A 14,538-nucleotide genomic window follows, 5' to 3' on the forward strand; every position below is an offset into this window, starting at 1 on the left:
CAAAAGAAATAGTATTTTTCAATTCACCTAATACAAGTACAGTAGTATAATCTCTTTATCATGAAAGTTGAACCTACAAATGTAGAATTTTGTACAAAAAACCCCTCCATTCAAAAATTGTAAAACTTTAGAGCCTACAAGTCCAATCAGTCCTACTTCTTGTTCAGCCAATCACTCGGACAAACAAGTTTGTTTACATTTGCAGAAGATGATGCTGCCTGCTTTTTGTTTACAGTGTCACCTGAAAGTGAGAACAGGCGTTTGCATGGCACCATTGTAGCGGAGTTGTAAGATATTTACATGTCAGGTGCGCTAAAGATTCATATGTCCCTTGATGCTTCAACCACCGTTCCAGAGAACATGCGTCCATGCTGATGACAGGTTCTGCTCAATAATGATCCAAAGCAGTGCGGACTGATACATGTTCATTTTCATCATCTGAGTCAGATGCTACCAGCAGAAAGTTGATTTTCTTTTTTGGTGGTTTGGTTTCTGTAGTTTCTGCATCAGAGTGTTGCTCTTTTAAGACTTCTGAAAGCATGCTCCACGCCTCATGCCTCTCTCGGAAGGCACTTCAGATTCTTAAATCTTGGGTTGAGGGCTGTAGCTGTCTTTAGAAATTTCACACTGGTACCTTCTTTGCCTTTTGTCAAATTCGCAGTGAAAGTGTTCTTAAAATGATCAACATGTGCTGGGTCATCATCCGAGACTGCTAGAACATGAAATATATGGCAGAACGTGGGTAAAACAGAGCAGTAGACATGCAATTCTCCCCCAAGGAGTTCAGTCACAAATTTAAATAGCGTGTTATTTTTTTAATGAGCGTCATCAGCATGGAAGTGTGTCCTCTGGAATGATGGCCAAAGCATGAAGAGGCATATGACTCTTTAGCGCATCTGGCATGTAAATATCTTGCGATGCCAGCTACAACAGTGCCATGCGAATGCCTATTCTCACTTTCAGGTGACACTGTAAACAAGAAGTAGGCAGCATTTATCTCCCATAAATGTCAACAAACTTGTTTCTCTTCGCACTTGGCTGAACGAGAAGTAGGACTGAAAGGACTTGTAAGCTCTAAAGTTTTGCATTGTTTTGTTTTTGAGTGCAGTTATGTTACAAAAAAACTACATTTGAAGTTGCACTTTCATGATAGAGATTGCACTATAGTACTTGTATGAGGTGAATTAAAAAATACTACTTTTGTTTACCATTTTAAATGCAAATATTTGTAAGCAAAAATAATATAAAGTGAGCACTATACACTTGTATTCTGTGTTGTAATTGAAACTGATACATTTGAAAATGTAGAAAAACATCAGAAATATTTAATGTCAGTTGGTAGTCTATTGTTTAATCATGATTAATTTTTTTAATCATGATTAATTTTTTTGAGTTAATTGCTTGAGTTAACTGCGATTAATTGGCAGCCCTAGTTTTAACATATTATTTAAATAAACTACAGATTTTTTGAAAGTCTTGTATGTTATTTGTTTTGTATGCTAAGAATCATTTGGGTTTTAGTGTATCTGCTATTTCCAAATGGATTAAATAATGTGTCTTTGAATGTGACAAATTAGCAGCCGTGCCTGTGCCTACTTTTGTGAGATTTCTTTCTGCTAGGGCAGCGGCAGCATCATTTGCTTGTCTTAGACGTTTCTCTGTCTTGGAAATCTGTAAGGCTCCTACTTGGAAGTCAGACCATATGATTAGTAAACGTTATGCTTTGTATTTGGCTTCAAGAGCAGATGCTAGATTAGATGGAACAGTGCTTCAGTCATTGTTTAATTAGGACTCCATCCCCTTCTCCTGAGTTTTCAGTACTGCTTGCCAGACTACCCTTAAGTGGGAATATGCAGAACCACTCAAAGAAGATATGAAGGTTCCTTGTAACTGAAATTCTTGAGATGACTCTATGTTCACTCATCCCGCCCACCTTCCCCTCTTTCTCAGAGTCCTATCTTGGTTTCTCTCAGTTGTGGTAGAAGGAACCCAAGGCAGGAGAGGGCTCAACACCCCCTTATATAGTGTTGCCCCTAATCAGTGTTGGAAGATGCTGAGGGAAGGGATAGGAGGGGGCGCAACTGGTCTCTAACGGGCACTACTTGAAGAAGGTTCTACCGTTAGGATGCACTGGTCGGTGTATTACCCATAAGTGTGAATATACAGAGTCATTGCAAAGAACTCCGTGTATAAGTAAGTAACCTTCATTTTAGCATTTCCTGCCTTTTTGTGTTCGGATGTAGGTAACAGCCTTAAGGTAACAATAATATTTTTTGCATTAGACATTCATTTTAAATGTTTAATCTGTAATAAACAAATGTTGGAAGTAGTATATAATCTCTTGATGGGGCTTGATTTCTGATATGTTTTCTGTTGCTCGAAGAGTACATTGGCAGAACTTATGTATTCATTTTTTATTATAAAGGAGGAGAGAAGTCAAACCAAACAAGAAGAGAGGGAGAACTGAACAAAACACTGAAGACCCCAAAAGTAAGAAGTCAAGATTATCTCATTCAGAAAAACACAGATCTAAACAGAGAAATAAACAGAAAGGTAAAATAAGTTTTTAAACTGTCTCTATTTTTAAATATTAAATACAAATATTGAGTGTTTAACCCTATCAAAGTGAGAGATACATTTATGTTACTGGATTTCAATGGCTCATTAACTGGATTGTCAGGGGAAAGAGAAAGGGGATGAATTTCTAATGATTCATAGACCAGAAGAGCCTCCAGAGTAATATACTATTTGAAGAAAGACCTGTCCAAACAAAGGGAAGCAGCATACCAAAAAGAGTACTAAAGTGTTTGGTTCCATGTGGCTCTGGGGTTGCAAGCCTTTTGATAACCTAAGATAACCTTTTTCATATCACAGATATGGGGATAACATATTTTACCTGAAACTGATGACTTTCCATTTTGTAGAAAAATAATCCCTTTACTTAAGTGTTTGCCTTATTTTGTGTGTGTGTGTGTGCGCGAGAGAGAGAGAGAGAGGTTTGTTAGGTGGTAAGTGTGCCCTTGTAAAACATGTTAAAAATAGTGCATAAAATCAAGGTAAACTAATTGTTTTTAAATGGCTGTTTCTTTTCAGATCAAGTTTCCTCAGATGATTCAGATGATTTTGATAACGGTAAATTATTCAAATGACTTCCTAAATTTTTTACTTATTCTATTACAAGTTGGTTTGTCCTCGGTTTCAGTTCTATTCATCAGCAGTTTTGGTCTTCTGATACAATGATTTGAAATATCGTTTATGAAATACTGTAGGAAGAGAAGCAAACATAGGATTATCAAACAAAACAAAAAAAAAGATTGATTTAAATCAGTGATTCTCAACCAAGGGTACATGTACCTCCAGGGGTACACAAAGGTTTTCTGGGTGGTACATCAACTCATCTAGATATTTGCCTAGTTTTACAACAGGCTACAGAAAAAGTACTAGCGAAGTCATTACCACCTAAAATTACATACAGATAATGACTTGTTTACGCTGCTCTATATACTATATACTGAAATGTAAGTACAATATTTATATTCCAGTTCATTTATTTTATAATTATATGGGTAAAAATAAGAAAGTAAGAAATTTTTCAGTAATAGCATGTTGTGACACTTCTGTATTTTTGTCTGATTTTGTAAGCAAGAAGTTTTTAAGTGAGGTGAAACTTGGAGGTACACAAGCCAGATCAGATTCCTGAAAGGGGGTAAAGTAGTTTGGAAAGATTGAGAGCCACTGATTTAAATTCATAGGAAGGATAGATGAAGGACACTTGGCAGGAATCCTTTTCAAGTTTATGGAAGGAAGAAAAATTGTGGAATCTAGGAAGGAGAAGATAATAGAAGAATAGTAATACTAGGAAAAATAGTTCAAGAATTGGGTTACATTTGTGCAACAAAGACTATAAAGGTGAAAACAAATATTGCTCTGCTAATCACTGTAGGGGCGTGAGAGGTATGTGAGGTATGTGTATCTATATAGATACACTATATAATCGTAAGTTATCCGTGACCTCAGAATAAATTATTAGAGAGCAGTGTGGGGGAGTTACTTTGCCCAATATGCTCTACACCAAAGTCCATTCCAGTTCCCATCCGCAGTACTTCATAGAGCCCCCTGCGATAGTAAGAAGAGATCAGAGTCCTAGGGGCTGCTTTGGCAATGGCATTCGCTGCTCCTCACTAATTCCACTCCCCAGTGCCTGTTTTATTATGGGGGCTCCTGCCTCTGGGCCTCCTGCTTCCTTGTTGCAGAGTGTCTGGAAGAAACTGATAGTTCCTGTTTACCTGCCCTCCTGAAATAGAACATTTGGGGATGCCTTCCAGACCTCAGTTCCCTGCCAGACAAAGAGAGTCCTGGAGTGGGTCCCTCTCGCCACAGTGGAAGACTTTGGGCTGCCCCCTGCTGCTGTCAGAAAGGAGCCCTAGGGAGCAATTGGGGTGGGGGGGAGGTCTTATTCATGGTTGAGGGCTAGAGGTCCATAACCTCCAGTCTTTTACCTCCCCCCAAAAAATAAAATAATTTTTAAAAATTGCATTGTACAGTTACAAACCATTACATATTTTTTGAGGTATAAGATATAAAGTGTTAGGTATTTGAGGCTGAGGCAATCTGTTAGTTTCTCTACATTATTACAATTTATAATTAGTTGACATAAATCAGTACATAAATAGAAATTGAATCGCTTATTCCTTTTTTATTACCATGATTCAAAACACTATATTACTCTAATTTTAGATGCTCACATTGATCTCTGCTGGTGAGGTTAGAACACATGAGCTGTAAGGTCCTGAATTTGCTAATATGCCTCTAATTTTCTGTATTATATCTTTGTTCTTAGATAGATGGGAGATTATAATTCTGTTCCCCTACTCTGTGAGGATCTGTGTGCCAACATGGAGCATGTGCAGCATTTCTTTGTTTAATTTTAGGAGCAAAGTGCTAACACTACTGTTGATACAAGGATCAGTGTTCTGGAGCAGAGTCCAACAGATTAAGGCATTAGAGCCACCATATCAAATCAATACAGCTTTTAAAAAACAAATGCTGTAACGTAACAATTTTAGTTGGTAAGCAGAAATAATTGTCAGATGAATTTGCCATAACTTATGTTTTGGGCAAAAGATGAGTCGAGGATGTTAAAGTTTCATTTCTGCACAGTCTTGAAAGTCCTCTATATAATAACCTATTTTAATTGTAGAAAAAATATGGAAGACAACCTTAAAAATTAAAGAACATCAGCTAATAATAAAAAATGTGTGCAGGCTACCAATACGGTCCCAATCCAGATTGAAAACTGGACCCCAAAAGCTGGATTGAACACTATTCTCTCATGTTTTTCATGTCTCTTTTTTAATAATAAATATTTCATTTTAAGATAGAAAATAAATTTCTTGTATTGATTTTCCTTTTTAAGGTTGCACGTCCCATGAGATACGTACTAGGGAGACAACTGCACATTTGTATGAAAAGCGATTTGCAAAAAAAAAAAAAAATTTCCCCCAGAATTCTCATGCTTAAAGTTATACTTTGATTCAGAGGCTTAGACTTACTAATAGTGCCATGTAAAATTTGGAAGAAAACTTTTTTTGAAAATTAATTTTCGTAAGACGTTTTTATAATCTTTAACAGACGCAGATGACAGTGAAGAGCATCCTTCAGATGCTGACTTTTGGAAGGGTCCTCTACAAGAGACACATGAAAAATCACGGTTAGTTCTGATACCAATAGCTTGTATATCTTGTAATAGTTATGCCTATTCAAAAATCATGTGGCTGTATGCTTCTTTTCAGGATTTATTATGATTATTCCAACACTGAAAATCAATGCCAAATCTTCTTCCCTTCACCACACCCAAGTATATACCCTTAGAAGGAGAGGAAGTGTGTGAAACTTGGAGAAATCCTCCCCTCAAGGCAGGGAGATGCTCCAGCCCTGCTGTTGCAGCCTCAGCACTACAGTAGCCTCTGTTTTGCTTGCTATTCCCTCTGCTCCTTCACCTCTATGGAAAGGAAGGTGACTCCACTTAGGTTTCAGAGTGGTAGCCGTGTTAGTCTGTATCAGCAAAAACAGCGAGCAGTCCTTGTGGCACCTTAGAGACTAACAAATGTATTTGGGCATAAGCTTTTGTGGGCTAGAATCCACTTCATCAGATGCATGGAGTGGAAAATATAGGAGCAGGTATAAATACATGAAAAGATGGGAGTTGCCTTACCAAGTGCGAGGTCAGTCTAACGAGACAATTCAATTAACAGTAGAATACCAAGGGAGGAAAAATAACTTTTGTAGTGGTAATGAAAGTGGCCCATTTCAAACAGTTGACAAGAAGGTGTGAGTAACAGTAGGGGGAAATTAGTATGGGGGAAATTGGATTTAGATTTTGTAATGACCCAACCGCTCCCAGTCTTTATTCAGCCGAATGTGATGGTGTCCAGTTTGCAAATTAATTCCAGTTCTGCAGTTTCACGTTGGAGACTGTTTTTGAAGGTTTTTTTTGTTGAAAAATTGCCACTTTTAGTCTGTTACGTGACCTGTCATTCATCCACTTAGTAATTGACTCATTGGCCCTTCCCTGCTCTTCCTCTTCCCCAGCCGTTACCTTGGGCCTTTGCAGCACTGTGGAAGGACCTGCCACAGGCCTGGGCTTCATGTTGTAATGGACATGCACACCCCTTGAGGGGATTCTTGTGGCCATAATTTGCTCCTTTTCACTTTTTTCACCAGTAAATATGTTGGAATATTTGCACAATGGGAAGTAATTTGATTTCTGTTAAGAGAATACCTCCCATTTACTTGCTTTAAAACCGGTAACAAGATAATAAAATTGGGGATTTTTGCTTTAGATCCTTTAAAAATAAAACCTACATTGGACGCTACTTAAACAAAAAGCACCAGTGACACAACTTATATTTTGAAGAGTGGGAAGAAAGTTTCTCTGTAGCATAAATTTCCAGTGCATGTATGTATCCAACCTTTCCCAAAATAGGAATTTATTTAGGATCTAGTGCTGGTCTTATTCTCCAGATGCCCTGCTACTCTTCGCTCATTCAGGAAGACCTAACAAACAATTCAAACTGTATTTGAATTTTTCTCAAATTTTTGGCCAAAATTTACTTGAAATCAATCTATTCTTGAAATACATTAGAGGAAATAGCTACCTCCATGCAGGTCAGATCACAGGGGGTCAGTCATATCCTACTCCCACTCCTTGGGGATAAAGACACACAAAGTTGCAGAACTCCTATGTGGTGAGGCAGTCAATGAGAGGCCATGCAAGGAAACACTACACGTGCTACATACCATGGAGCAGTGCTCAGCAGCACCTTTCTCCATATCAGCTTGGAAGTATTGTAGTGAGGCAATCTGCCACTATGCAGATACAGAGCCCTGCACTGATACAAAATCTATATCCGTGGATATAAATCGGGTATCCGTGGAGCTGCAGGGCTCTATTGGGAACTGCAGTGGCAAAAGCAGCAGCATGTCGGGTTGCCTCTCGCAGGAGTCAACACCCCATGCGGGAAGCTCCTCTAGCGTGGTTGTACTGCCTCCAGCCCCGCCCATTGGGGTGGGCACCAGATTCACTGGCTGCTGTCCCTGGTCGCGCTAGCGTGTGCAAGCAGTTCACACACTCTGGACAGGAGCCGCAGACTGCTGTGTGGAAGGGATACCTTTCTGGGAGTGTACAAGCTGCTCGCACATACTAGCATGACCCGGGACAGCTGCTGGTGAGGCTGCTACCTGCCTCAGTAAATGGGGCTGGGGGCATTATAGCCATGCCAGAGGACCTGCCCATGCAGGGCGCTGGCTCCTGTGAGCAGCAGCCCGACATGCTGTTCCTTTGGCGCTGCAGTTCCTGGTCAAGCCCTGCAGCTCTGCGGATACCCAATTTATATCCACAGATATCTGCATCCACGGATATAGATTTTGGATCCGTGCAGGGCTCTACAGATACATGTGAAAAGACACCTCCTTCCCACTACTGCAGCTTTAGTAACAGCCAGGGAGTGATGGTGTCTATCTGAGGTGACGTTACTTGTACAAAACCCTATTTGCATACTTACTCAGCTAGAGATATTAATAGAAAAATGCCCTAAAAAGCTGTTGTTGGGCTTGCAGAGCCACAAACTCCAGGATACTTATTTCATTGGAAAAGATGAAAAACAAATCTAACCCTCCTTGATTCCAAAGCCATTTCATGCTAAGGCGGGAGAGGTGAGATTATAGACAATAGGTATAAAGAGAAATGTAGCAGATCTCCTGAAACCCCAGACAGATAAACTGTGTCCTAGTCCCTTATTTTTTAGGGATAGTTATCTTTAAATGTTGGATTATGATTGAGGGCAAGCATAACTTTGTTTTAATTATATTGGTTCTACTCAATAAACTTTGATCATTTATATACTATACATTCCCTAATATTTATTACAAGAGTAATGTCATGCCACAATAATTACATTATTAGGAGTATTTCCTAAATACCAAAACACTGCTTCAGTCAGTTAGAAAGAGGCGGAAATGAGGGAAAATAGAAATGTAGTGTACCTCATGTGCATGGCTTTGAACTTGTTCTTGTAACCTGAAATCTCACCAAACTTTTGCAGCACAAGGAATAAAGGCTGTGTGGTTATAGATAAAAAGCCCTACATTCACTACTCACATATTTTAATATTATTATTTGATTTTTCTTACAGGGAGGAAGAATTTGATGAGTATTTTCAAGACTTGTTTCTCTGATACTTCATGTGGAAACATAGATTAATTTCTTCTTGAATTGTAATGATTCATATCTGAATACCAAATCAAATTTAGAAACCTATATTTTTTTTTTCCTGTAAAAATTCCATTAAAGGCACTGATCCTACAATTGACTGTGCGTGGACACATACCCCTGCCTACATAGGGAGCATTACTGATTTCACTTGGAAGACGATAGATTCCCTGATTTCACTTGGAAGACGATAGATTCCCTGTACATTAATGAAGAATGACATATAACATACTTTGTTATAATTTATTTTCAGCTGAGTGTATTGTAAAGTACAAATCTAAAAAATTATAGAAGACACTGCACATTAACCTCAAAAGAGGGTGAGAAGGAGACATATCAGAATGCAGTTTACTGATAGACTTCAGTGTTTCCAGTATTTTCTTCCATGCTGTGCTTTTTAGTTAATTGTTTTAAAGGCATATTCTAGTTGACTCCCTGTTCTGTATTAACCACTAAACTCTTTAATATATATATATATAGTTCTCTTTTAAATCTATTAAACCATGCAGCAAGAGTTCGTGGATTTAAATTAATCAGTCAGGCGGTGTTTAAGACTCAGACATCTGTATGTGTAAATCTTCTTGAAATATTGATACTGAAGTTTCCGATTCTATAAAACTTACATTTTGCTTGGCCTAAGTAAATCTTTTCTTCCTAAAATTAATGATGATGTTTTCTTTAATGATTTTGTATAAGCGTTAGTTCACTATTACCCTCCTCATTTTAAGTCTTTTATTTTAAGTGTTGTTTGACTGACAGTCCCATGGTCACTCTACTAGTCGTTCGGGATGTTAGCTTGTCATATTTGTTTTAATAAATAAGGTATGTGGTTTGCCTCTGGGAAACCTACATATGGCTAACGCGTTATCTGTGGTTTCTGATCCCCTTAGCAGTGAATGAATGGTAATCCTACTTTAAAGTGTAATCCTGAGCATACGAAACAAGAACATATAATAACACTTGAGACTTACTGGTTTTTTTCCTATTCAAATTGCAGCATAACTTTAAATTCATTTTATTGTATGTTTCCAAAGAAACAGTCTGCACAAGATTAATTACAGTGTCCATTCTTTTTTCAATGGAAGATTACATCAGCTACATAAGAGACATTTGTGTTACCACAGTATTGAATGAAATTTACATTTTAAACAGTCTCGTAAAGTTAATGGTTTATAAAATACTGTCTGTATTTTTGAAAGCTGAAACCTTAATTGGATGAGTCGTTCATGCAATAGATGCCATATAACAAAGTACTTGGTGTAGACAACATAATTGCAGACATGGTTGTAATATATCCATGAACATGTTATTACATGTGAATGATTTATGTGTATATCCACATATCTATATTTACATTCAGTATTACTTAACATAATACAATTTTAACAGTTCATACATACAGAAGGGATGACAGTTCAGACACACATTTAAGGTGTCCTTGAATAACAAGTAAAGGTAGCCTTGTGTGTGTGGAGTCTTCTTTAGGTAAGAAGATGGATTTAAAGGTTAATTCTTTGTCATCTTGCAAGCTTGGTTGGGAGCCAAATCCAATCTGCAGCAATCAGCTTAAATCTGTGTAACTTGTCTGTAGGGGCTTTAGTAGAGTCTGTTGCTATATTTGCTGCTGCAAATACTGTAGAATAGGCATGTATTTTGGATACCTAACTCTTCTCTGGGCCGTCACAAGGCAGTTATAAAATGGTACAATACACATATTAAATATGTTGTTTCATTTAATATATTTTGAATTAAAAGTAGATGATAAAAGCAAACTTGGTGTTTCCTCAGATCTACATTTAGTACAGAAAATAATACATTATAACCAGTTTATGGCATTTTTAAATCTGCATATATATTTGGCCCATTAATACATTAAGGATACAACAAATGGGAATTTATTGGTGGAAGGGTGTTTTATTTCTCATTATAGTTGCACAATATCTGTCTTACGTATGTGAGAACATTTTTGAAGCATTTTTTATAAAAATGCTAGGATATGGGGCAAGAGAGAAAGGAGAATGTAGTTCATTATGCCATGTATACAGCATAATTTTGGTGTTACCTGTGCACATTTAGAAAGAATAGTGTTTAATGTCTGGAGATACAAAATCACAGACTTATTAATGGAACTTTGGTCAGTAACTGCACATCACAATTGAAGAGAAAATTCTGAAATGTTTTTCTCCTTCTGCACTTTGTAGGGAAACTTAATATACAGTAAAAGTATTCATCATGGGGCAAATATTCCCCCTGCCTCCGTGGGTGTTAAGATTCCCTTCAAGCAGTAGAACCTGTACAATCCTGTTTTGGGGAGAAAGGAAGGGTGGCGGGATTCGGGGAGCCTGAACATGGGCAGAATAATTTCTGGGTACTGCAGGACCACCCTTTATACCTCTGCACTGTTAGATTTGGAATTGGGTCCAATGGATATGCTGGAATATGACTTTAGTACATAAATCCACTGTTCTTTCCCCTGCTTATGGGAATGCAGACACTCCAGACCAAGAGCGGGAGAGTGGCTGTGGAGAAGCTCCATTGCCATTCTTTATAGTTGCTTATGAAGAGACCATTAATGCACAGACTAGCTTCCTAGGGTGTGAAGACTGTTTTTTTCCTAATCTTGTTGGGGGTAAATTCAGTGATTCTGAAATACCAGACAAATTTATTGGTTATTCTGTCCAAAAATGTTGATATCCGCATTTCATACACCTTTTAAGAAGACATTTGAACATGTAAGTCCTGCTCCAGGGATATTGGTGTAGGTCCTTTGATAAATTCTTTATTCTAAATAAAAAGCTTACAATTCTTAAGACTACATTTCGGTTTTAGGTAAAGAGACTGTTTTTGTTTATATAGCATGTCATGTTCAAGGGCCATTGGCAGATAAAAGTGGGCAGAATTGTGTACTTGTGGAGAAGGGAATGGTTTCTCCAAAGCCACTGCTGCAATTACAGATTGGCAGTGGTAGCTTCAGGAGGCCATGGGCCTGTTTTTTAGGCACAGGACTGATGTGAGTAGTTAGGTCTTCTGAAGTGGTAAAAGGGACAACTCCAGGATTGTTTAGTTGGGGTTTAGTTCGGTCCAGATGAAAGAAATAAACATAATATAAAAATGTAAAGCTGTGAGTTATGAAATTGTCTGCAATTTTTGGTTATGGTATGTGCAATTTAGATCTTGTCAACGAAATTACTGGTTGTAATCTACCATTAAAAATCATTTATATTTTTCTGGACAGTCTGCAGCATTTATACATTTTAATAAAAAATACTGTATATAAATTGAGTGACAAGAAACAATACCAAGAATTGAACTCATAATCAACTTATTTTGCACCATCATTCATGTTTTCTAGTTTTCAATGGATTCTGCCTCTTTTATGCCATTAGTAATGACACCGAATAGATGGCAGTTGTTTAAGAGGATTATCTGGCCTATGCTATCCTATGCTTTGCAGAAATCCACTGAGGCTTTTTGAAGTTCTTTCTAGATATTTTTTCCTGTAGCAGAAACATAGACTTTGAGACTCTTTTAGTGCCATTAAAATGCATTACAAAATTATACATGTTTTTGATTTGCCATCATCATCTCCGCCACCTCCTCCTCCACCTTTCGCTGCATCTTGTTCAGCTAATAAAAAACACAAAAGGAATGTGAATAATGAGCAAATTCTTTTCATTTTAATAAGCTTCATTTTTTGCATTATAAATGTTAATTTTGTGACATGCATTTTAATTTTATTCTATAACACAAGTGTGTTTGTCCACTTGAAAACTGAACGCACTTTCAGGATTTATATATATTCTTTGATTAATATTGAAAAACCAAACTGTTGACAAAGGGTGCAGTAGTTAATATCAGCATTTATCAATGGACAAACACACACTGAACCACTTTTACTGGAAAGTTTCAGCAATTATATACTTACTTAATCCTGTCCCTCTCCACCCTACCCCCCACAACTGAATAATGAAAACCTTCAAAGGGAATAAACTCTTGGATGAATTATAATCTTTGAGACTATGGGGGTGGAGGGTATGGAAACTTTCACTTAAGTGTTGATTATGATTATATAAACTTTTATCTAGCCCTGTAGAAATCTGTTACCAATCAAGAGAGAGGTACTTTTTTGTATGTTCAATAACTGCTGTCACTAACAGTGTTAACATCTCTCTCAAATGATTCCACACGTTTTTGTTGGTCTAAGTTCTGATCTGTTCCGTATAGTAACTTGTTTTCAGATTCATTTTAAGTTGACATACCAATATTAGAATTAAAACTTACATTTGAAAGCTGTGGATCACCATGTTACTAGGTTATTTTCGACCCTTTCCACCTGCATTAAAACATGTCACATAATCAGTGCCCTACCCTCTGAAATGTGTGGATATAATTAACAGTATGATATTAAATATAATTTGTTTTAATTTTATGTCTATTTTCTGTTCTGAACTTTCCACTGTTGTGGTTCAGCAAATATGTTTATTTCATTTTTTGTCTGCCTGATGGTTAGACAAGGAGGTGGTATAACCAGGTCAGTGTGATCTAGGGAAATGGCTGTATTTCAACATATTTATCTCTGAATAGTTTGTCTGAAGCAATTTAACAAACCCACAACCAACTATATGAAACTGAGAAGGATTTGTAAAACTCTGCAAAAATTAAACCATTGACCTGTTCTGTATTTACATAGCCTTGATTTTGGTGGTATAATAATTTATCACATTCTGTACCTTGTAAGTCTGCTTGACCTCATCCCAGTGTGCATTTTCAAAATACTGGATAACTTATAACCTTTTGTAATACTATCAATTATGTTAATATGCATATTGGCCAATTTCCTCATTGACTGCAAAGGACCGGCTGAGGATCTGGCCAGTTGTGTCTTCAGAGATGTCTGCCTGTGTGCATATATATACTTGGGGATGATCAAATTTTGTATAAGTCACAGTGATCACATCAACTGAGTAACCCCAAGTACCAGCAATTTTAAATGGTCACGATATCTGGTGAGAGTGCAAGTTTGCTATTCTTTCCAGACATATAATTTGATTGTTCTTTGAGTGGAATCTTAGTTTTAAGGGCTTGATCCTGCACCTATTAAAATCAGTGGGAGTGTGTCATTGACTTCAATTGGCATAAAATCAGACCCTAAATGATGATCTTCTTTGCCAATAATTTAGAAAGATGAAACTTTGTGTTGGTGTGAAATGTTGCTATTTTCAGTGGGATTTCTCACTTTTTGGCACTTCTAGAAGTTACATCCGTAAATCCCATATTTGGTGTCTCTTGTGTGGTGCTTACCGATAGATCCAGCTTGAAAGAGATAGGATTGCTACTACATCAGAAAAGTATACAGGTGCATATCAAATTAGAAGAAAATGGAATGTACTCCACACCTATAAAGTGTGTGTGTAGAGGGGTGGTTACCTGCTCCTGCCCTGTGGGGCTTAAAAGCCAGCCCTGGGAGAGAGCCAGGGCTGAGGGCAAGAAAAGCTAGGCTGATTGGGGAAATGGCTGCAGCTTGGCCACACTCCAATCAGGCTTCAGCTGGGCCTATAAAGAGGCTGCTAGGCTGAAGCTTAGCCAGAGTCTCTCTCTGCGTTCAGAGAGGGAAGGGTCTTGCTTGCAGGGACCTGAGGGAATACCTAGATTGGAGCAGGGCTGAGGGGGAAAGGCCGGGGGAGCAGGGTAGCTCCAGCCTGGAAACCCCCAGGCTGCGAGGCCTAGATTAGGGCCTATTAGGTACTGGGGTTGCAAGGGGGCAGCCC

The 14,538-nt window shown here is 37.8% G+C and overlaps 2 protein-coding genes across 4 annotated transcripts in view; one reads left to right on the forward strand and one right to left on the reverse strand.

Annotated features, from left to right (window-relative positions):
• LOC125639609 (protein FRA10AC1) overlaps nucleotides 1-9,619 on the forward strand; it is a 54,643-nt gene extending 45,024 nt beyond the window's left edge. The window contains exons 11-14 of one of the 2 annotated variants that reach the window (XM_048857109.2): nucleotides 2,426-2,490; nucleotides 3,094-3,132; nucleotides 5,632-5,710; nucleotides 8,694-9,619. In XM_048857109.2, the coding sequence (XP_048713066.1) occupies nucleotides 2,426-2,490; nucleotides 3,094-3,132; nucleotides 5,632-5,710; nucleotides 8,694-8,736 (226 nt within the window). In that variant the 3' untranslated portion in view covers nucleotides 8,737-9,619. Of the gene's footprint in view, nucleotides 1-2,425; nucleotides 2,554-3,093; nucleotides 3,133-5,631; nucleotides 5,711-8,693 lie in introns of both variants that reach the window. The other variant, XM_048857108.2, reaches the window with a different exon arrangement.
• Nucleotides 9,620-12,105: 2,486 nt separating this feature from the next.
• The window catches only part of PDE6C (phosphodiesterase 6C), a 52,876-nt gene continuing 50,443 nt past the window's right edge, over nucleotides 12,106-14,538 (reverse strand). The window contains exon 22 of one of the 2 annotated variants that reach the window (XM_048858882.2): nucleotides 12,106-12,397. In XM_048858882.2, coding sequence (XP_048714839.1) covers nucleotides 12,318-12,397 — 80 coding nt within the window. In that variant the 3' untranslated portion in view covers nucleotides 12,106-12,317. Of the gene's footprint in view, nucleotides 12,398-13,083; nucleotides 13,104-14,538 lie in introns of those variants that run through there. The other variant, XM_075130959.1, reaches the window with a different exon arrangement.

This window comes from Caretta caretta, chromosome 7 (assembly GCF_965140235.1).
Source record: "Caretta caretta isolate rCarCar2 chromosome 7, rCarCar1.hap1, whole genome shotgun sequence".
NCBI lineage: Eukaryota > Metazoa > Chordata > Testudines > Cheloniidae > Caretta > Caretta caretta.